This window comes from Chlorocebus sabaeus, chromosome 11 (genome assembly GCF_047675955.1).
Source record: "Chlorocebus sabaeus isolate Y175 chromosome 11, mChlSab1.0.hap1, whole genome shotgun sequence".
Classification (NCBI taxonomy): Eukaryota; Metazoa; Chordata; class Mammalia; order Primates; family Cercopithecidae; genus Chlorocebus; species Chlorocebus sabaeus.
The window spans coordinates 50,076,999-50,099,591 of NC_132914.1; the positions used below are offsets into that span (position 1 = coordinate 50,076,999).

At 49.6% G+C, this 22,593-nt stretch overlaps 1 protein-coding gene across 1 annotated transcript; it reads right to left on the reverse strand.

The window, feature by feature from the left end:
* Positions 1-6,392: 6,392 nt before the first annotated feature.
* On the reverse strand, positions 6,393-16,879 carry KRT75 (keratin 75). Its single transcript, XM_008003333.3, has 9 exons — positions 16,138-16,879; positions 15,373-15,587; positions 14,339-14,399; positions 13,885-13,980; positions 12,880-13,044; positions 10,948-11,073; positions 10,586-10,806; positions 9,136-9,170; positions 6,393-7,080 (listed from the first exon to the last, which is right to left on the reverse strand). The coding sequence occupies exons 1-9, from the start codon at positions 16,795-16,797 to the stop codon at positions 6,842-6,844; spliced, it is 1,818 nt and encodes a 605-aa protein (XP_008001524.3). The 5' UTR covers positions 16,798-16,879; the 3' UTR covers positions 6,393-6,841.
* Between the last annotated feature and the right edge of the window lie 5,714 nt (positions 16,880-22,593).

Here is a 22,593-nt window from a genome sequence, read left to right on the forward strand (position 1 = left end):
TTTCTACTGTCATTTGTCTTCATTGCCTCTGTAGCATCTGAAATGGTACAGTGATTTATCTCTGTTGTGCCTTTATCCTGCACTATACCGTAAGCTTTAAGAACTTACAGGCTCCGGGCTCCGTTGTGTTTGCTCAGCACTGTGCCTGCAGCTCTGTGGAGGACACAAATGGAGAACCAGGCAATTGTGTTGCTTGCTTCCAGAAGCACCTGAGGGCTCACTAATTGCCACTTGATTTGTGTAATTGCATCACCTGGCAGCAGCAAGTAAATTTGGGCATGGCAAGATGAGCCAAGTTGCTCAGAAAGTTCTACGGAAATCCATATTTTAATGACAGGTGGCCCATTTTTCTGCCTGCCCAACAGAACATGCTTGATCCAAATGGTTAAGGCTGAATTTTTCATCTCTCCTGACCTGCCAGCCGCTCTATGGAACCTCATTTTCTCCTGTGGTAGGGGAAGCGGCATCCGCCTTGCAATATGCAGATGGGATAAGGAGCAGAGAGAAGACCAGAGAAGGAGCCCACAGACTCTGTGCCCAGCTGGGGCTCCAACCTCCAGCCCCCAGTCCTTCTGTTGGAGGGGGCACCGGGCACTCTCATCACCTTGAAGAAAGTGCTCAGGAAGTTGGTCTCATCCATCAGGGCATCCACTTTGGCCTCCAGCCCCACCTTGTTTATGTAGGCAGCATCCATGTTCTACAGAACACGCTATCACTCTGGGCCTTACCCTTCCAGGGATAACCAGCCCCCTCTGTCTGTGAATTAGGTGGAAGAGCTTCAGTTCCCAAGGTCAGAACATCTGTCTACTCCAGGCCATGGAGTAGAACTTGGCAGGGAGGGAGGGAGGGAGTAGAACTTCCAAACTGTGTGAAGACCCAGGCCTTCAGGGGTGCCCATCTGCTCATTAGCTCTGGTGCCACATGGAAAGATCTCCTGTGTCACCTCACATGATGAGGACTACCCTGTCCTGGCCCCGGCCACCAAGCAGGAAGGCCCAGAACTCCGTGGAGCTGCTTCTGGAATGCCCCGTCCTCCTGAGCCTGACTGGGTGCCTGGAGACCCAACCCAGGACAAGGCCCATTTTGTTTCCCGTCTCCACACTGGACTCCACACGGGGTGGGGGCTGGTGTTGGGATTTGCAGCTCAGACTCTGGAGTCCTGGGTCCTGACTCACTCCTGATTATCTAGGTAGCCCTGGGCAAGTGTCTTTACGTCTCCGAATTGTAGTTTTCCCACTGTTAAAGCAAGACCTACTTCTAGGCTTGGTGTGCAATTAAATAAGGCCTTGTATGAGGCCACTGGGAGCCGGGCAGGAGGAACTGTCTCCACTCACCTTGAGCACCACAAACTCATTCTCTGCCTCAGTGCACCTGTTGAGTTCTTCTTCATACCTGTGGGAAGGATCAATAAGTGATTTGGGGTTGGAGTGGGTGCTGGGAGTTAGGTCAGAACAGTGGAGTGGAGGTGGGCAAACAATGGCGGGTCTGCAGAGCAGCCTTAGCAAATGCTCCACTGTAGCCTGGCTCGCCTATGACACACATGGCCCCAAATCCCAAATCAAACAAACCACTAAACAAAACCCAAAACCAAAACAACAAGACAGATTCTCTCTCATTCTTTCTGAGGTTTCTTTTCTGACGACTCGGCTCCTTGGAGTATTTGGGTCCCCTAAAGGGGCATATACATTTCCTTTTTTTTTTTTTTTTTTTTTTTTTAATGGTCTTGCTCCAACCCAGGGCAGGGAGGAGAGGAACTGGGAGAAAGGTCAGAGGCCGGCAGCCCCTCACCCCACAACACCCGCATTTCCCTCACTCTGTTCAGGCACACTAAACTGTGGCCTAAGAAGTAGAGACTTCAGGCCCATAGGAACCCTCTCTCCCAAAGCTTTCTCATTCTTCAATTTGCCTGTAGGCAGCAACCCCACCCTGTCTGTCCCCCAGGGGCATGCGGAGGTGCCCCCCTGCTCACTGAGCTCTGGGAATGAAGTTTCGCTTCTATTCCAGGTGAACCATTCCCCACCCAACCAACCTGGGTGCATTAGCACACCCCACCCTCGTGGTGCTAGACAGCTGTGGTTTTGATCTCAGCTGCTCTATCCATCAGTCATATGACCTCTCAGAGAATCTTTCTCTACTACGTAATGGAAAGTTGTCATTCTTTTAAAACCAGAGTCCCATCACATGACTTATATGAAGCAGGATTTTCCTGGCTTTCATATTTCCTCTGCTGCTCCATAGGATCTGATAAAATCTCTTGCCTGCCATTGAAATTTCAATATTGTACTTTCTCCCAGTGTTCTCTGGGAAAAGCAATTCGGTTTTCCTTATTGTTTCCTTGAGTCGCCTTTTAAAGAACTCTGAATGTCTCTTCTTTACCTAACTCCATACAACTGTCCTCATCTTCCATGCGGCCCAGCTCACAGTCCCTCTGCTGAAGGGCAAGCATCACCTGGCCCTGCATAGGCTACTTTGATGCCACAGGAACATTGCCTGGCCGTTGACCAGGAGCACACTCTTCAACAGATGCCCTGCCGTATCCCTGTGCTGTGCCTCCTTCCTTTTCAACCCTAAGCTTTAGCCTTCTCCTCCAGGAAGCCTTCTTGGATTGAAACACTGTTAGTCCATGCTTGCATACATGTTATAAATTACCCATCTGCACTTGCTTCTTTTGTCTGCATCTGTATTACTACACATACATCCCTAATCATAAATACAATAAACATAGCTAACACTTATTAACAACTTACTATGTGCCAGGCACTGTGAACCCTACCAAGCACCTTACATGCAAGTTTTGATTTAATAATCTCAGTGCTCTTGTGAGATGGGTACTATTGATGTTTCTTTTAACAGATAAAGAACCTGGGGCTTAGAGAGGTTAAATAGTTTTCTTAAGGTCATTCAGCCATTAAGTGGTTGAGCCAAGATCCTAAAACCACTGACTCTGAAGTCTATAGTGCTGTCCGGCAGAAGTTTCCATGATGACAGAATTGCTCTGTATCTGTGTTCATTACAGGATCCATTAGCCATGTGTGGCCATTGAACACCTGAAATGTGGCATGTGTGACTGAGGAACTGAATTTTAAATTTTATTTAATTTTAATTAATTTAAATTTAAATACTCACGTGTGGCTTCTGGCTCCTGGCTACTATGCTGGATAGCACAACCCTAACACCTTAACTTGTGCTATAGTATACAAACAGTGTTAACCAAAACTCAGGATCCAGTTACTAATTTTGGTTGGACCAAGATAATTAAAAATAATTGGAACCAGAAAAATAAGAAATAAAAATAAGCAAAAGCAATAAAATCAATAAATTTATATCTATAGGCATTAGTATTTGAGCATCTCATGTTTAGCGGGGTGTGTGTGTGTTTGTGTGTGTGTGTATGTGTGTGTGTATGTGTGTGTATGTGTGTGTGTTTGTGTGTGTGTGTGTGTATGTGTGTGTGTGTGTGTGTGTGTGTGTGTTTGTATGTATGTGGTTCTGGCAGAAGGCAGCAAATGTGTCTCTTTCTTTTTTGTTCTCCAGCCTCAGTGGCCTGGATTGGAGTGAATATGTGAACACTGTGCAAATTAGCAGTGAGATTTACTTGCATTCACATGAGAGTGAGATTCTATGGGATTCATTCTTAACTCCTGAGTTGCCACTTTGTGTCTTCTTTGGTATGCTATCTCAGAGCCTTACTTTCCTCATCTGCAGAGTTTGAAGAATGCTGTGTGTATCATGCTTTTTGTACTTATGTTAGGTATCTTCATCTACGATCCCAGCCCTTCACTAAAGCCTCGGCATTCTTGGCCACAGGGTAGGTCCCAGCTCTCTTGATACTTTTATGTTTATTTCTGATTCCACCTCTGTGCCCTAAGTGTGTTCCATTTCTCCAGTGGACTGGACATTTCTGGAGAGCAGAGGCTGTTTCTCCTGCCCCCTCGGACCTCCCCTGGAGTCCCAGGGCAGGGCCCTGGCCCAGGCACTGGCTGAGTCTGCTCCCTTGTTCTTGAAGTCCCCTACCATGTCCTGGATGTTCTTTAACTCCATATCCTCCCCTCCCCTCCACCCAGGCAGTCCAGCTGCTGCCTCATGTTGTTGATGTGGGCAACAAACATGGGCTCAAAACTGGCCCTGACGATTTTTTGGTCTTGCAGGAAGCTCACTTTAGTTGCCAGGACTTTGTTCTCCTGTTCTAGAAACCACACCTGCCCCAGCCAGAGGTAAGAGACTGAGAGAGCTTCCATGCAGGAGCCTCCCAGAAGGCTCTGGGATATAGGATCCCTAACAGTCCAGGGAGGTTCTGCACAACCTGGACCTCAGAGTCCAGGTGGCAGCCTCTTTCTCCTCTTCCTCAGCCTGGAAGGAGCCTGGAATGTAGAGAGCCAAACAGATGTTGGGGCAATGGGCTTGAGAGACAAATGGTTTGGTTTGGAGAGGGAAGAAGCAGGAAGAGTCGGAGGATCTGGCACCAACCAGGTGCATGTGTAGTAATTCAAGAAAAGAACACTCCACCATCATGTTACCGGGTAAAGTTTTGAATTCCATTAAATGGGCAGGAGGTCCTTGGCAGAAAGTTTAATATGTCCATTTTCTTTCTGACATGATCTCTCTAGACCTAGAATCTGGACTCAATTGCCCATATACTCTGGGAATGCTGCAATGGGTCACACTGGAGTTGAACTGCGAGGACCCGGGTATGTCCCCAGCCATGTCCATCATGAGTCATGTGGCCTTGAGCCAGCCCCCACGCCCCTTCCTCTCTCTGCTCTCTTGAGTCCTTTGTGGTCTTGTGCAGCCAATTTGGGTTTCTTGAATAGCCCTCATCTCACCTCAACATGGGAGACAGACTTGGGAAATACACACAATTTTCCCCCTTAAACAAAGTTCCCAGGACAAGGTATGGGGATTGGGGTCTGGAGCAGACCTGGGACAGGCCTGGGGGTTTTCGGGCCCCCTACCCACCCAGGCTCTCAGCCACCCATTGCGGACCCTCCTGTAGCCTCTCGTCTGAACTCCCTTCTCTATTCCCAGGTCTTGGGCTCTGAACCCAAAGCCACTAAATTATGCTCCCTCCCATTCTATTCACTTATGATTTCTAAAAATTCATTTATTGGAGATTCAGTCTGTGCTGCACCACACGGCAGGTCAGCCGCAAGCATGATTTCATTTGATGCTCATAATAACTTTGTGAGGGTGGATGATAAAAATAATGACGATTTTGAATATTTTTTGAGCAGCCACTATGGGTAGCTGGTTTCCATGTATCTTCTTTAATCTGAAATAGCACTACAGGGGCCATTGTGATGATTCTTGTTTGACAAAGGAGGCGATTGAGGCACAGTGTAGTTAGGCACCTTGGTTGAGGTCACGTAGCTAGTGAGCACTGCGGCCATTGTCAGAACCCTGACTCCCGGTCCCATGCCCTGAATCATTGCACCCCACACAGATGGGAAAATCAGGCTCAGAGAGGAGAGGCATTTTGGCCAGTGGAGAAAGCCTCAAGATGTCACTCCGAATTCCTGTCCCTCCACTTCTCTCCTCTCTCAGTCTGAACTTGCCCTTACCCCAACACTGGGGATTTCACAATTGTTCTCAGTGTCATTTCCCTCCTTCCTGCCATCCTCCCCCTCCCGTCCATTCCAAATTTTAGCCCCTGGTTTTACACTCATCCCTCCTGATTCATGGCCTCCCTCTCCCCCCACTTCACTTCCTGCTCCTTCACCCTGGACAAAGGTGTTTTAGAACCCTGGCTCCCAAGTAGCTCACATCAGTCCTGAGCTTAATCCCGAGCATTGAACCCACTCCCTCCAAGCCCACATCGACTGCGCCACTCTGGATGAGCCCACTGGGCTATGCCGCAGCTCAGGCCTGGTGGGAGGGGTCCAGGAGACTGTAAACTCAGAAATGTGGGAGCTTTCTGGATGTCTCCCTGCTGCCTGCAATTATGGGCTAAATGGCTCCTCTCCTTGGTGAAAGCGTTGCTCCCAGGGCTGCCTTTTAACTCTTCTTCGTGGCCTGTTATTTCTCTGCTGGGTCTGCAAGTTTGAGCCCCTCTGCTGGGCCGCCCACCCGGCGTCGGTATTCTGGAACACTGGTTTGGAACAGGGACGGCACCAACAGAGCAGGGAGGCCGGTCTGGGCTTCTCCCAGTAGCTCCAGCTCCCCAAACAATGCATGCCAAAGAGAGGGAAAAGGAAGTCTGGCCAGCCCTGCACTCCCTGCTGCTCTGTAGCCCGCCCTCCCTTCCTGCCAGCCAGCCTTCTTAGCTCAGAGGGAAGGGGCCAGGGCTGATGCCTCTGAGCACTGCTTGTGTGAGGCCTGTTCTGGGAGCAGGCCTGGGGGAGGAGGAGAATTACTTTGGGTCAGTCACCATTCCAAACAGAGGGCCAGACAACAAACAGGTGACACATGCATTTAATAGACACATTCCAGGGAGGGAACAGAAGGAGCGCTCACTCCCGACAGGCTGCTTATAAACACGATGAGACAGGTGGGTGACAACCTGGCATTGAGACAGACTCCCCAACCTCTGCATCTGGAGGGAGGGAGGGAGGTGGAGCTGGAGGAGGACTTTCCAGCTGCCTGGGCCTCACAAGATAGGCTGAATGAGAGCCTCGGGAGAGAGCAGGTTTTGGTTTTACATGTGTAGCAGACAGGTGCTGCCGGCAGTCTGGGCATTGTCAGGAGGGAGAGGCTAGCTTAAGCCTGGGAATGGGGTTAGCCAGTACTCCAGGCTCCCAGCAGCACAGGTGCACCTTACAAGGAGAGAGGAAGGAGGAGGACCCAGGTGTCCAGATGTGACTGCAAACAGGCCTCAAGGCAGGGGAGAGGGAGCCATGCGGCTCTCTTAGTGCTTGTAGCTCTTCCGGCTGGAGGATGTGGTAGAGACAAACTTGACACTAGAACCACTGCCCCCTAGGACCCGGTTGCTGATGGCACTGAAACCAGAACCTCCCAGGCCTGCACCCAGGCTATGCCCACCACTGGTGGTGAAGGAGTAGCCACTGCCCCCACCGAGGCCCAGGCTTCCACCTCCAATGCCGCTGCCGCTTCCATAGCCACTGGAAAGAGTGGAGGTGACCACAGCTGCCGGGAGGAAAGTAGGTGTGGTCAGATCAAGTGCAGGAGAGAAGACAGTGGGAGTGTCAGGGCCTGTGCCCTGGAGTCCTTGGGTGGGGAGGGGTGGTCTCATCAGCTAGCAGTTTGCCTCCTTGCAATATCCCCTGCTTAGTGAGATCACTGCCATATGCCTTGGCCTGTGTTCCTGAGCTGTAGCTCCAGGCAGCCTCTCAGGCAGGAATGGCTTCCTCCTCCCCTTCTAGAACCTACTGGAGCCCTCTCCTCCTGGAAGCAGCTCCAGTCCACCTGCTTTCCCTTAGATCCTCCTGCTGTGCCGTCTGGGCCTGTCTCCCTCTCCGGGCCTGACTCCAGAGTTTCTCTTCCTTCTAGATGCTCATCGGGGAGGGGCACACTCCTCTTCCCTCAGGGTCCCCCAGCCCCACACTCAGAATCACAGAGTGGAGGCTGGAATATTCTTGATGGATCAAGTGACAGATTAACCTGTTGGCCAGTCAACTGTGCCCCAGTTCTCCTCCCAACCTGTTCTTCTCCTAATTTATAACTCATCCCCTTACACATTCTAATACCCTACTTAGGGTTCTGCAGAAGGAAAATCAAATAAAAAAAATAGACTCCGTTACAGGATGAACTGTGTCTTTCAAAAACCTATGGTGAAGTGTTAACACCAGCATCCGTGAATGCAGTCTTATTTGGAAATGGGATTGTTGCAGGTACAACCAAGTTAAGATAAAGTCTGTAGCGTGGGCCCTGATCTAACATGACTGGTGTCCATACAGAAAGAAGGAAGACATTCATCTGAAGCCACAGACACATAGGCACACGGTCATACAATCACAGAGACAGAGTGGAGGGATGCAGCCACAAGCCAAGGAACACCGAGGATGGATGGCCACTGCCAGAGCTAGGAGGAGGCTGGAGGGGGGCTGGGCCACCATGTTCCAGGACACCATCTGGTTTGGAGAGGGGATAGCGCCACCCTGCCTGACATACAGAGCAGGAGGCTGGCCTGGGCTCCAAGTTTCAGAGGGAGCAGGGCCCTGCTAACCCCTAATTTCAGCCTCCGGAACTGTGAGACAAGACATTTCTGTTGCTTTAAGCTACCTGACTGGTGGTACTTTGCTGCAGCAGACCTGGAAAACTAATACAGACAATTAGGTGTTTTCAAGAGAAAAAGAGCTTCGAGGTTATGCTTGAAGGTCTGTCCCCAAACTTAGCTTAGAGGGTCTCTGGCACCACCAGACAAGGACATCAGGGAAGAAGGACACCTGGGTGGTTCAGACGGCTTTGTCTTCTGGAATCATTGGCTAATATAATCAATTGCCCTTATGAATGCCCATCAAGAAAACCAAACCTAAACTCATTTATAGAGGGTGAGTTGTAAGAGTCATTTCTGTTGCCCTCGAGATGCCAGCACTGAGCTCTGCGAATGACCACTTCTCTCACCAGCACAGGGCCGTGCCAGCTTGTTAATAACGCTCCTGTTTTAGAGCTACTGTACCCAACTGTCATATTTTATGCTGCCCTCACTGCTTTGAAAAGCCTTGGTATCTTTCTGCAGATATACTCTGCAGAACTGAGCCAAGCAGTGGAGCTTCTTCAAAAATGGTTTGGGAGACAAACTGCCTAGTTGGCAATGCTCTTGTCTGCAGCATAAAGGCTCCCTTTAAAGGTCCAAGCTAGACCAGGAATTGTCATAAATCCTGTCTACATCAAATTCTCACTTCTGTGCTGGGCTTGCAGCCCCAACAAAAAAGGCAGGGAATTCTGGCAGGGAGGAGATGTGGCCAGGATCTTTTAAACCCACTCAGAACAATGACAACAAATCTCCCATCACCCCTTCTGTGACACCTTCACTCTCAAAGAGGAAAGAACTGTGACATCAAAGACTCTCCTAATATGGCTTGCTTTGTAAGGGACTCAAAACCTCCAACCTTCTCCAAATGAACCTGTCTGTGAGGTCCCTTCTAACCCCTCATATCTTCACCCTCCTGCAGGCCCACCACATCCCCATCCCCTCCACCACACACACTCCAAATGGCACAAGAAGGATGTCATACTCACAAATGTTAACTGGAGAAACTCCCTCTCCACTCAACCTGATTGGGAAGAGCGGGGAGAAGAAAGGTTACCAATGTGGCCAGCAGCTTACGGGCCTTTGCAATGACACTTATGTAATTGTTTTCAAAGCATTTAAACATACTTTATTATTTTTATTGCAGAAGTAATGCAGGTTGAAATTATTTGAGAACTAGTAGTATTAAAGATAATATTAATAATCTAATGAACAAAATAAGGTGGAATTTGAGGTTCATAGGAGCAAAAATCTATAATCTCAGAAATACATTTTTTGGTTTAAACTGGTTAGATGCCTTAAGGAAATTAAAAGTAATCATACACTGGCATCAACTGGATAGGAAGGGCCTGTCCTATAATAAGATTTGTCTCTCAACAAGGGTCCATTGTCAAGGACTGAGCCAGGGCAGAGCTTATTATACATAAGTGTGGAGAGGAGTCTGAGTCATAAAAATTACAATAGTAATATCAGTTTATTGTTATCTTAGTAACCAAGTAACTTTGCTTTAGCATCTTCAGGACAGAACTGGCATTCATTCATAAGCATATACTGAGAATCTTAACAAGAGCTAACAGTTGTTGAGTATCTGTTACCTATATCACACCACTCAGTTCTCTCAACAACCCCATGAGGTAGGTATTATCCACTCACTTTTGTAGAGGGAGAAATGGAAGCTCAGACAAGTTAACTAACTTGCCCATAGTCACAAAGCTGGATTTGAAGCCAGATTCATCTGACACCAAAACCTATGTCTTTGGCCACGAAGCTGAATGATAGCTAACATTTATTGAACACGCTGTGTACCATGCATTGTTCTAAGAGCTTTGTGTGTATTCCCCTGTTTTAACCCTTTTAATAATGTGAGAATTTAGAACTATTGTTATTCACATTTTATTGGGTGAGAACACTGAGACGTGGAGAGGTTAAGTAATCTGCTCTTGGCTACACAGCTTCTAACTGGTAGAGCACAAAACTCCCATGAAGCTTTGCAGATCATGTAATCTGACCTTTTCATTTTATCATTGAAGAAATTGAGGGCCAGAGAAGGGAGACTGACTTTCCCAAGGTTATGTAGCTACCTAGTGGTAGATCTGTAAGCCCAAATCCTAGGACTGTTTGTTTTCAGCCTATGGCCTTTTAGACCACATTTTCAGAGCTGCTATGTAACCAGATGTCTCCTTTGGTAGAATTCATTTACTTAGACCTGATCAGGTTTTAGGTTTCCATGGGGGTACTAATTGTAGTTGCACCTCAAATGATTTACTAGCCTGGAAGGAAATTAAAATTACTTTTTTTTTTTTTTTTTGCCATAGCCCAATTCTGAACTGCATTTTCTTCCAGGAGAAGGGGCTGCAACAGCCTGAGCCCCTAGGAATGCCCAGGAAGCTGGGGGGAGCACAACTTGCTTTGAGGATGAAGTTGGTGCATCTATCTCACCTGCACTCCTCGCCCTCCAGCAGCTTGCGGTAGGTGGCGATCTCCACGTCTAGGGCCAGCTTGATGTTCATCAGCTCCTGGTACTCACGCAGGAGCCGAGCCATATCCTGCTTGGCCTTCTGCAGAGCCTCCTCAAGGTCCACCAACTTGGCCCGTGCATCCTTGAGAGCCAGTTCTCCACGCTGTTCTGCATCAGCAATGGCTGTTTGCAAACTGGAGCACTGTAAGGACAGGAGGAAACCGTGAATCTTGCTGACAGCCCATGGAGGTGTGGTGCTTCTTGGGGAGGAGTTCTTAAAGATGGCAGAATGGCCCAGAGGAAATGAGCATTTGAGGAGCTCTTGGCCCTGCCAAAACTTTACCTGCTTCTTGACGCTGTCGATCTCAGCTCTCAGCCTCTGGATCATGCGGTTCATTTCAGAGATCTCTTGTTTGGTGTTTCGAAGGTCATCTCCATGTCTGCCTGCTGTGACCTGCAGCTCCTCATACTGAGAGAACCAGAGCAAACTCAGTCACTGAGTCAAATGCCTGGCCCGGGCACTCGCTGTGCACACAGACTCACCCTGGGTGCCACAAGCAGGCTCATTTATTCCTGGTCATTCACTCCTTCCCCCTGAAGCTTACAGTTTATTGGGGGACATAGACATTAATTGAATCAGCATATTATCAAATGTATAGTTCCACACTGAGATAAGTGCCCTTAGGAAATGAACAGTGTCCTGGGAGAGTGTAGTGAAGGAATCTGACCTAGAGTTGAAAGTGGGGAGTGGTGGTCAGGGAAGTCTCTCCAGAGATGGAGATGCCTGAGCTGTGGTCTGAAGGATGAGAAGGAGGGACCTAAGTGACCAGCTGTTGGGGAGAACATTCCAGACAAAGGAAACAGCCTGCATGAAGGCCCTGGGTCAGGGAAGGAACATGGTGAGTTCTAGGAGTGAGATGGTGATTTGGTCACTATCCCTGGGGAGTTTCTGGTCACAAAGCATGCATCCAGACCAACTGTGCCCATGAATTTTGGTAGCCCTCCAAACACCAGTGCTGGGGAAACAGGGAGGAGATATGGGGGAACGGTGTGGGATGGTACAGAGGCTGTGGAAGGCACAATTTTGAAGTCTTTGTAAAAGTATTTCCAATCTCAGGTAGTTCTCAATCTAATGGTGCATATCCAGGACACAGGACACATGAATTTAAGAGCAATAATTACACCCTGTCTCCTCCAGCAGACTGAAGTGAAATCTACACTCTTCCTCCACACGAGGAGATCCCCTGCCCGAGTGAAGATCTGTGAGGTTCTTGAAAGTGCTGACGAGCTCAGCTTCCTGTTTCTAGATATACACAATTAAATGGAGCAACAACCCAACAACATGAGGAATTATTTGCTATCGATTTCAACCACTTAACCTTGGGGTTAAGTGCATCACGTTTCCTCTCACCGTCAAGGCGCTGCCTCTGCGCTGTGGACCCCTGGCCCCTGCTACCCACCTTCCTTTCCACCATACTCCTGACCAGACGGGACTGAGGCAGTGCATGGAGCAGGCAAAGAGTAGGAACCAGCTTGTAGGTGAGCAGCTGCCCCAAGAGGGGTCTGGATTTGGCAGGGAGCTGGTATCATGGGTCACCTGTACCCTTCCAAAGCCAAACATCTTTGTGACTGTCTGAGCTCTGGGAAGTAGCTGTTTGTGTTTATCCCAGCCTTCCTCTTCCTGACATAAACTCCCTTGCTTGTTTCTGCGTGCCAGCTCCTTGTTCAGCCTTAAATCTCTCCCCACTCCTCAGCAATCTTTTGTCCCTCACGGCTTCCCAACTGGACAAAGCTCCCACGTCTTCCTGGAAGTTTTTTATTCATGCTATCTTTTCCCTTCCATGATTGTCTATTCACTTCATGGCCTCCCAGAGCTTGGGTTCTCTGTTTGTAGTTTATTCATTTGCAACCCTGTAACCTTGATTGGCATACAGCAGGAGCTCAGAAAATATATAGAGAATAAATAAGCCTTTTAGAAACTGCTTCATGACTGTGTCTCAGTTGTCCTGGTGTCTCACTCTGCTCCCACCCAGATCTTGAGGAATATGGGGCCAGTGGATGTCCTGAGCTCCCAGCATTGGGTTGACCACATATTAGTGTGTCTGGTTGGGTTTCCACATGCATTTCAAGCTAAGTTTTCATAGCATCAAAGACATGCCTGCTAAGTTGAAATAAACGAAGGTGCTCACACGTTTCCTGAGGCTGAGTTAAGTGATAATGTGGAGCCTCAGAGAACACTAACCCTGGAGCCTGTCATGGAGGTGTCCATGCTCACCTTGGTCTGGTACCAGGACTCAGCCTCGGCCCGGCTGCGGTTGGCAATGTCCTCGTATTGTGCTTTGACCTCGGCAATGATACTGTCCAGGTCCAGGTTGCGGCTGTTGTCCATGGACAGCACCACTGACGTGTCACTGACCTGGGTCTGCAACTGGGACAGCTCCTGCAGGGCAGTAAACTCAGCATCACCAAGGCATAAGAAGAAGGATCTTAAATCTTCATGGTTGACTACCCATCTAGGTCAGGAATCCTTTCCTTGGTACTCCTGGAAGATTCTCTCAGCTGTTCCCTAGGTATTCCCATTCATCCCCAAAGATCAGTGTGGTGAAAGTCTTTCCCAGCCTTGCTTCTCAAGGCTCCCATCTGTGTGCTTTCCCTGGGCGCAAGGTTGGATAAGCATCTTCTGAATTAGAATTGCATAGATTTGAATGTGGCATACGTCTGTTCAGTCTGCCAGCATAAAAGCCTTCTTCAAGAGCATCAGGGGACATCTGGGACCCTGCTTCCCCCTGCGCAGTGTGACTCCATCACTTTCCACCTCTCTGTTTCCACAGACCCAGATCTCTGCCTTCGGAGGGTTAGCGCTCAGAAGGAGGCATCTTCAAAGGGGAGGAAGCCCCCTGACCAATCAGCTGAGGGGTAGTTTCCTTTTTTTTTTTTTTTTTTTAAATACTTTTCAGGGAAGGGGAAGGGAACAGGTATGTCTTGATTCCTTGGGAAAGTTACCCAGTGACCTTGAATTTGGGAATCAGTACTCTCTCCTTGCTAGATGTTGTCCTTTCATGGGATGAGGGAGTTCGGGGGAGAAGCATCAGAGCTGGGGTAGTTTAGTATGATAAGGCTCCAAGCAGTTCTCCCTGGTCCCCCTACCCCCAAGCCCCAGCTTGAAGTATCCAGGCAAGATGTTGGGCAGAGGCACTGAGTAAATGAATGACACAATGCATCATCCTTTTCTTTCTAGGCCCCAGACCTAGGAGGGACAGAAATACTTGCAGACTCTTACTGCATCAAAGACTGAGTGGAGGAAGTTGATCTCCTCAGGCAGAGATTTGACCTTGGCCTCCAGCTCCACCTTGTTCATGTAGGCGGCATCTACGTCCTGGAATGACAGGATGCTCCTTTGAGTCTGCAGCCCCAAGCACTTAGCCCAAGAGAAGCTGAGCAGATTTCTCCCTAGCCCATCTAGTTTGGATTTTAGAAAACTCTGTGTCTGGGGGATTTGGGGTTGGGGATGGGTGATTACTAAGAACTGGGACTTGAATCCCTGAGCTCACAGAAACCCAAGTAGGGCTAATGGGGCCATCAACATAGAGGGAACATGTTAGGAGGTTTGAACCCTGCAGATATTCTCATGGTTGATGTGACATTTTTTGGGTGGCCCAAGGGCCAGAGGTCAGGTTACCCGACACTCCAGATTCTGTTTTAAACCTTTTCCTTTGAGAGACATCCCCACTCACCTTTTTCAGGGCTACAAATTCATTCTCAGCAGCCGTGCGCTTGTTAATTTCATCTTCATACCTATAAGGACAGAGGAGGGGGTGTGCTGTTGAGTAAGTTTGCATTGAACTCTTCCTGGGCTGGTGTAGCAAGAGTTAAGAGTCCTTGAATCATTTCCAGCTCTTCCGCTGACCTGGGCATGACTTTGGGTGATTCACCTAACCTCTATTTCTCCTTCCATAAAAGGGGGATAATTTCTTCTGCTAGTTTTTAATAAACTTTTCTAAGAGTAGAAGGTGAGCCTGGAACTTAAAGGAATAGAAAAATGTACTTAGGCAATTCCATCTTTTGATAGATATGCAATGCCAATCTTTAAAATGGTTTTCCACCTCAAGTGTCTGCTGAAATCGTGGAGTAAATGTTATCTGTTCAGCAGGCTCTTTCAGGTACATTTTGATATATTTTCACTGAACCTCAGGGTGGCCCCCGAGAAGTATGCTTTTTGTAACTAGGGGTAGCTCAAGCTCAGAAATAAGGGCAAGCTGGCTAACGGGTTAGCCTGGGCCAAATCCCTTTCCACTGGATACCTCACCTACTGCAGCCTGGATGATGTGCAGTCAAAAGTTGCCCCCCACAAGGAAGGTCAGATTGCCTCCTTTGAACTCTTCCTTGCTACCTCTCTTCACTCCACAGTGAATGCCATCCTGGAAATGCAAGCCATCCCAGTAATTGAGCCCATGTCCAATGGAATTAAACAATATACTGACTGTGAAATTACATTATGATTTCTAGAGTAAGTAGCAATGTTTTGTCGGATGATGCTGATATCCCTTTGTAGTCATGTGGACAAAAGGAATAGGATCTTCATCAATAGAGATGCACAAGATGAAGGTCCTTGTGTTACCCCACACAGTGCTGTCTCCACCTTGAGGGATAGCAGCTACAGTTCCAAAGCTCCCAGCTGATACCGGCATTTGCTCCTTTGCACCTCTCTGATCCTCATACAAAGGAGCCTTAGGATGGCTGTGTGTGGCCAGAAGCGTGTTCCACTTACCTGACTTTGAAATCTTCCACAACATCCTGCATGTTCCTCAGCTCAGCTTCAAGCCTGCCCCTCTCGGTGGTGAGGCTTTCCAGCTGCCGTCGGAGCTCACTGATATAGGAATCAAAGAGGGGCTCTAGATTCTGCCTCACGGTCCTGGAGCCCTGCTCCTGCAGGAGGGCCCACTTGGTCTCCAGGACCTTGTTTTGCTGCTCCAAGAACCTCACCTGGAGGGAATAAGAGAGAATGAAACCTTGAGAAGTTGGAGAGGCAGAGTCAGACACTCCTATTAATAAGGGAGAGAAGAAAAAGATGTATTTTTTTCACGTGGCACCCATTGACAATAATGTAACTGACAACTCCAACCCAGAAGGAGGCAGTCCATGGAGCTACCAGAAAGTTCCCTAGGGCTTGCATAGGATTCGGGTGGTGGGGCCTAGAGGCTTCTATTGGCTGCTTTTGGGTTAAATTTCTCAACACCACCTACTGTGGGTTAGGGTAGTTTGCTAAGCAGCAACTCTCCTGTAGAGAATCAACTAAAGTCTTCCCTTGGTGTTGACTGAACCAGCCCGCGTGGTTGTGAAAGAGGAAATTTTTGCCAGGTCCTGTGGGGCAAGCTGGCCTGACTTGGAAGGGCCTCAGCCCCTGGGAGGCCTTGCTGAACAGTGCTCATTCCCATAGTGGATTCATTTCGTTATTGCTCTCCCACCGTGGGATGGCCCTTCCAAGAGTTTATTTGATCCCAAGCCCAAGGGGGTGGATGAAGCCCCTGCTCACCTTGTCGATGAAGGAGGCGAACTTGTTGTTGAGGGTCTTGATCTGCTCGCGCTCCTCGGCCCGCACCCGCTGGATGGCGGGGTCGATTTGCAGGTTGAGAGGAGTCAGGAGACTCTGGTTGACGGTGACCTCTTGGATGCCTCCAGGGGGACACACAGGGAAGCTGGGGCCAGTGAAGCCTCCTCCAACTCCACCCCCATAGCCAAATCCACTGTTGACTCCAAACCCACTGCTGGCCCTGCCACCAAAGCCACTTCGGAAGCTGCTGCCACACCCACTGATGGAGACCCGCTTGGCACCCCCCAGGTTGTAGAGGCTGCGGCTTCCAAAGCTGGCCCCAGCACTGCTGATCCTTCCCAGGCCCCCATTCCCCGCTGCAGAGCGGGCCACAGAGACAGAGCTGAAGCGAGAGTGGCCAGTTGCTGGGGTGGTGGCCGAGGCGGTGCTGAAGCCCCTGTGGCTGCCAGACTGGAAGGTGATGGAGGACTGCCGAGACATGGTGGGTGAGGAAGTCTGGTGAGAAGGCACCTGAGGTGGGCTGGTGCAGGCAGTGGAGAAGACAGGTGGCTGGGGAGCCCTGAGCCCATGACTTTTATGAGCATCCTGCGGGGGCGGGGCACTGCTAATGGAGAGGGCCTTCTGATGGCATCCCCTGGGCATCCGCCAACCCTGAGCTCACATTCGACATCCCTCGGGAAATGGTGTAAGGGCCACTCGCTGGTTCCCTGGCACCCCCTCCCCACAACGTGCACACTCCTTTCCAGTTGCAACTTGATCAGCAGATGAGTAAGAAGCAAGTTAATTGCTTTCCGTCATGTGCTAATGATGCATCTTGTAAAGGACTCAGCAAACACTGCCTCATTTCTAAACCGCTTTCTTAGGCCTGGGACCAACTCCTTCCTGTCCAAACATCTTATGTTAATACAAGCCACTGTGCTTCACTGTTTCCTTGGGGTGTTTCCTATTCCCTAAGCATTTTCTCAGCAGCTACTGCCTGGTTCCCCAAGCCCCATCAAGCTATCTTTCCAGACCTTGAAGGTCCTGCTCTGTAGTCATCTTCCTTAGTAATCCACCCCGCTTTGATGGCCCCTTTATTCTGCTCTTAAGCTTCCGTATCTATTGTGTAGGTCACACACGTGGTTTTCTGGAGCGTGTGTGTGCCTGTGCCCTGCCCACTGCAAATATAATGTGACTCTCAAGGCCAGCCAGCGCTCTGTCTCCTGGGGACAGAGGTTGTGAGAGGCGGAAGACTTGGGTTTGAATCTCAGACCTGCTCATAGTTGTGGGACCTTGAGCAAGCCATGAAACTTTTCTGAGCCTCAACTTGCATGTCTGTAAAATGGGGTTTGTGATGAATATTCACATGTGAAAACTTTTGCAAGACCTGGTACATGTAAGTGCTGAGTAAATGTCTATTGAGGCTTCCCTGTTTCTGATACAATGAAGTAATATTAAGGAAATGCCAAACATGTGTCCATCCTGTGACTAGTCCTATGGGAATTCAGAAGAAACACAATGCACATTATTTACCTTCAACAAGTTCATGGTCCTGTTGGGAAGATAAAACTGTACAAGATGGCGTACCATGAAGCATCACCTCCAAGCTGCATTTGAGGCTACCTATCCCAGAAGTCTCCCAGGCAGGTCCCTCCTCCTCCTGAGGACCAAGAATTCCTAGCTCTCCAGTCCTTCATCAAAAGAGCTCCAACAGCTGCACCTAGCAGAGGATTTGTTATTTCCCTGTTTCTCCTGTTAACCTTGTAGACTGTCCCCTACATTCTCCATTAGTCTACAAACTGCAAAGAACACTTCAAGGCACCTCATCCCTCTGTTCTGCAACTCATTGCCCTGTCTCTACCATGGGAAGAGTCAGACCAAAACATTGCTCAATCTTCTTCCTTTTTTTTTTTTTTCTTCCTTGAGACAGGGTCTCACTCTGTCACCCAGGCTGGAGTGCAGTGGCTCCATCTCGGCTCACTGCAACCTCCACCTCCTGGGCTCAGGTGATCCTCCCACCTCACCTTCCTGAGTAGCTGGGACTACAGGCATGCTCCACCAAGCCCATCTTTTTTTTTTTTTTTTTTTAACTATTTTGCTTAGGCTGGTCTTGAACTCCTGAACTCAAGTCATCCATCCTTCTTGGTCTCCCAAAGTACTGAGATTACAGGCGGGAGCCACCGCACCTGGCCTGAATCTTCTTTTATCTTGCTGCCTGCTTTCTTCTTGCTGTGGTTTTGAAGGCTGGGAGAGTAAGAGAGGAATTAATCAGCATTCAGTCTCCATTTCGTGGATGAGGGCATTGAGCCCAGAATGGTTAACTAGCCAGACAGACCCACGAGAAGCAGAGCCAGATTCCATGGTCTTTCCACACAGGTGTCCTTTTAGGGGCACACCGGTAACCGACCATTTGGCAGACGTTCTCACCTGCCTGGAATGGCAGCTTGGCACTCGGAGCGGCAGTTCTTTGTTCTCTAAGCTGTTTTCTCCTTGAGACTGAGGCCGGGGGGGAGGCCTCTCCCCCATCTAGAGATTATTTGGGAGTCTCAGTTTGCACACGAAAGATATGAATCATAGCTTGTGTTGATACAGGCCAGGAAGAGCAGAGGAGTTCCCTCACCTGGTTCCGTTGCCAACCCCAGCCAGGGTGGTGCATGGTTCTCAAGTGGAAAGAATAATTGTGTTTGTTTTCTGTACTCTTCATTGCATGATAATCTGGCCCCCAGAAGAAAGGACACTTGTTTCCTGAGCTGTGCTGAGCAAATGCTTGCAGAGCTTTCCACAAAACAAAGGCCTTGGAGGGTCCGGGTGTGGGGAGTGGCTGGGCCAGCATGTCCACGGGAAGGGAGGTCCCCAGCCTTCTCTCACCATGCTTCCCATGTGGGAAGCTGACTCCAGGCTGTCTTCCCTCCCAGCCATTCCTTTCTTTCCCATGTTCCTTGCTGGGGCCCTCTTCCCAGGCACTTCATCTCATTCTGTTTCCGTTCTGGTTTTTCTCAGCCATCACCTCTTGCCTGGGGCTGCTCATTTATTCTTTTCCTCCTTCCCCCTCTAGTTTTCCCAAGACTGTTGTTTCTGAAGCTAGATGGTCTTACTCACAGGCTTTGCCAAGTTACATTGAAATAGAGAGATCGTTCACCTCCCTTCCTCCTCCACTCGTCTTTTGTGACCTTTGACCTGCCCAGTGACCTTTATCCTCGTGGTCAATATCTAGAAGAGTGGCTGGGACACCTGGTCTCCCGGACAACTTGTGTCACGACCCTTTTAAAAATCTCAAAACTCATAGATTGTTAACACCTTCTTCGCTTTCTGCCATTTTTGTTTTGTTTTTAACCTCTTTGTAATTCTGCTTACAACTTATCCCTAAGAAGTCATCGAAGATGAACTGGGCCTAGCACTACCCCTTAACGCTGTTTCCCTGGAGTGCCTGCGTCTGGCATGCCCTTTGATATCTTGGTTTTCTGGTGTTATGAGTGTTAGTCCACTTCTGAGGGTTGGGCGTTTTCCTCCCAGCTCCGACTAGCCTCCTAACCACCCCAGATAGAATTGTGGCAGAAGTTCGTGTGATTCAGGCTGTCTAATTTAAAGAAGAACTACACATTCCTTTCTGTTCTCCAGTCTTTCTGCAGCCCTCTCCAACTCTGTGTTATTGGGTCTATCTGAGACAAGTTTTCTTGAGTTTGGAGGAGTGCTGGATTCAAGGGCCATGGTGTGTGCTCTGGTGCCTGAAGCTGGCAGAGGCAAACTCTTCAATTTCCCTGTTCTCTGCCCATCCTGCTCAGGTGATCTCTGTCATCCTGGGAGGAACACTAAGGTCCTTGGCAGGTGGTGAATCCCAGGAGGCGGGGCCAGTTGGCAATAGGGGCTGTGGAAGAGGAGAGGAAGTCGGTGGGAGATGCCTCTTCCACAGATGAGGAGTGGCGAACGCACCAGGGAACTTTGGCTTCCAGCCAGGCTAGGGCCAGGGCAGGGCTGGCAGGGCTAAAGACCATGGGGCAGCAGGGGTTACCTCCCTAGAGCAGGCTGGCCTGAATCATAGAGCCAGGGCCCTGGGCACAGCATCTGAGGACCTAGGCCACAGATACCTACCCCCAATTCCTCGACTGCTAGACTTCCCAGCCTTCTCCTACTCTCTGTGGAGTCCTGGGTTTAGTGAGTAACTACTTATTAGCATCTATAATATGCCAGGCACTTGCTGTTCTAGCATAGGAGATACAGCAGTGAAGAAAGCAGCCACAACTCCCTTCCCTCCTGGAGCTTATATGGAAAGAGGAGGGGAGCAGAGGTGATTTGGAGAGGCAGACAAAGTCCGGGTCTCCCAGCTGACACTCCCAGGGGCTGAGTGTAGAGAAGCTAATTCTGCTGTGGACACTCCAGGGACCGAGTGTGGAGAAGCTAATTCTGTTGTGGACACTCCAGGGGCCGAGTGTGGAGAAGGTAATTCTGTTGTGATGGCACCTGAGACATGCTGGCCAGAAATGTTTTGCCATCTTCACTATTTGTGCTGGGGTGGCCACACTTCCTCAATGTTTGGTGTGTCTAACAGGCACTGCCCAGCCTGCCTCAGATCCTCCACCTCAAGCCCCCTTTGTGCCTGTAGTCAGCAGCAATAACTGCTCTCCAAAGGGCACTAAAGGTGCCAGCTGATCTGAACAAACTGCCAAGGTCCAGGACTTGGGATATCTGCTCACAAATGGCCACACTCACCTGATCCGCTCCTGTCCACTGCCAACTCAACAGTCACTTCACATGGGCCCAGATTTGATGGGCAGATGCAGAGCCTGTGCAGGTAGGCAGACAGCCTCCCGTCTCAGTCCATTTCAGCAGAAAAGTGGTGTGCTCTTTTTATTCAACCTCAGGGTTAAGAAAGTGTGATGAGACTGTCCTGTCCCTCCACAATCCAGCCCTTCAGACACACCCAACAGATGTGCACATACAAGGTAGACACACAGACACACATGTCATCAGTGCATTCACAAAACAGCAATCTGCACACGAGTGTCGGGCTGCCTGGGTGTGTCAGGATACAGAAGAGAAGAAGCAGAATTAGTCTTTAAAGGCTGGGGGAGCCCTAGAGGTGAGGAAACTGGGGTCAGAGAGGGGAGAAGTGTTGAAGGCCGTACAGCTGTTTGGTAGCTGGGCCAGAACTCCTGATCCCTTCTGCTGCCCCACATTAGCCCCGAGGCTTCTCCATGTTAGAGAGCACAGCAAGAACCCTCCCTGTTGCCTGAGAGGCACAGGTGGGGCCCTCCTGGAGGGAGGATGTTGATGAGATGCCAGCCTCTCAGAGGCCCTCCCAGGGAACCCTGACAGAAGGAGAACTGGAGAATTCCAGGTGTATCTTGGCTGTTCATCTCCAACCTTTTTGTTTTTTGAGACAGGATCTGGAGTGCTGTGGTACAATCATGGCTCACTGCAGCCTCAACCTCCCAGGCTCAAGTTATCCTCCTACCTTGGCTTCCCAAAGTGCTGGGACTACAAGTGTGAGCCACTGTGCTTGGCTCCTACAGCCACTTCAATGGCCTCGTTTGTTCCCAGGGTTAAGATGCTTCCTCCACCAAGTCTCTCTGTGGCTCGTACTGGGGAGAAGCTGCCACGCAGGGAAACTGCAGGGAGGGAAAGTGGGGAGAAACAGGATGCCGCTCCAGCTCTTTCTCAGGGTGGGGACCCAGAGGCCCTGTCTGAACTGAGGAGTGCAGGACCTAGAAACCAGCCTGGTGAACACTGGCATGGAGCTTCAGCCTGTGGGTGTGGGCTCAGGGGCTGGTGATCCTGGCATGCTGTGGGATGCTGCTGAAACCTCCTCAGTGTCTTGTCACTGCGTCTGGAGGTTGCTGTGGAGGGTTGGAGGTGTTTGTCACCTGACACCTGATGGGAAGTCTGAGATGAAAGTGGCAGCCTCACCCTTGTGCTGGGCTTGGCACTGCTTCAGTGTCTCTTGGACACTGAAAACCTGGACATCCTGAAAACTCTTCCCTCTTTCTTGCTTGCCAGCCCCCTTCCCTCTCCCAGTTACATCTGAGAGACATATCTGACCTGAGCCTTCAAACAAGCTGCCTTTGCTCAGCATTTATTCTTTCAAGAAATATTTGTTGGGGACCTATGACACGCGAGGCACTGAGATACAGCAGTGAGGGAGGCATAGTCCCTGCATGGTGACAAGGAAGTGGGTCATTAAGAGAGGGTGTCACTTTAGGGGTAGGTGCAGGGTGTGCACGGGGAGCTCATAATACCTGGGAGGCCATCTCCCCGTCGGTGGCCAGGCTGTGGCCATGTGGCCTGGTGGCCAGACCTCTGCAGTTCACTGAAACTCTGGAAGAGCTCAGGAAGCACACTTCATACAGGTCCCATATTTCATAGATGAGGAGTGTGAGGCCCAGAGCCTGACAGGAAGCTTAGAGTAAAACTGCAATAGGACAGTTGTCTCCTGTCCCCTAGAACAGTGTCTGCTCCATGCCA

Bases quoted from the DNA above. Each gene is read 5' to 3' on its own strand.
- KRT75 (XM_008003333.3), bottom strand. From the start codon at position 16,797: ATGCCCAGGGGATGCCATCAGAAGGCCCTCTCCATTAGCAGTGCCCCG. The intron at 13,981-14,338 runs GTGAGTGGGGAT...CTGTCATTCCAG, and splicing joins AATTTGTAGCCCTGAAAAAG to GACGTAGATGCCGCCTACAT. The intron at 9,171-10,585 runs GTGAGATAGATG...CTTCCCAATCAG, and splicing joins CTGGAGGGCGAGGAGTGCAG to GTTGAGTGGAGAGGGAGTTT.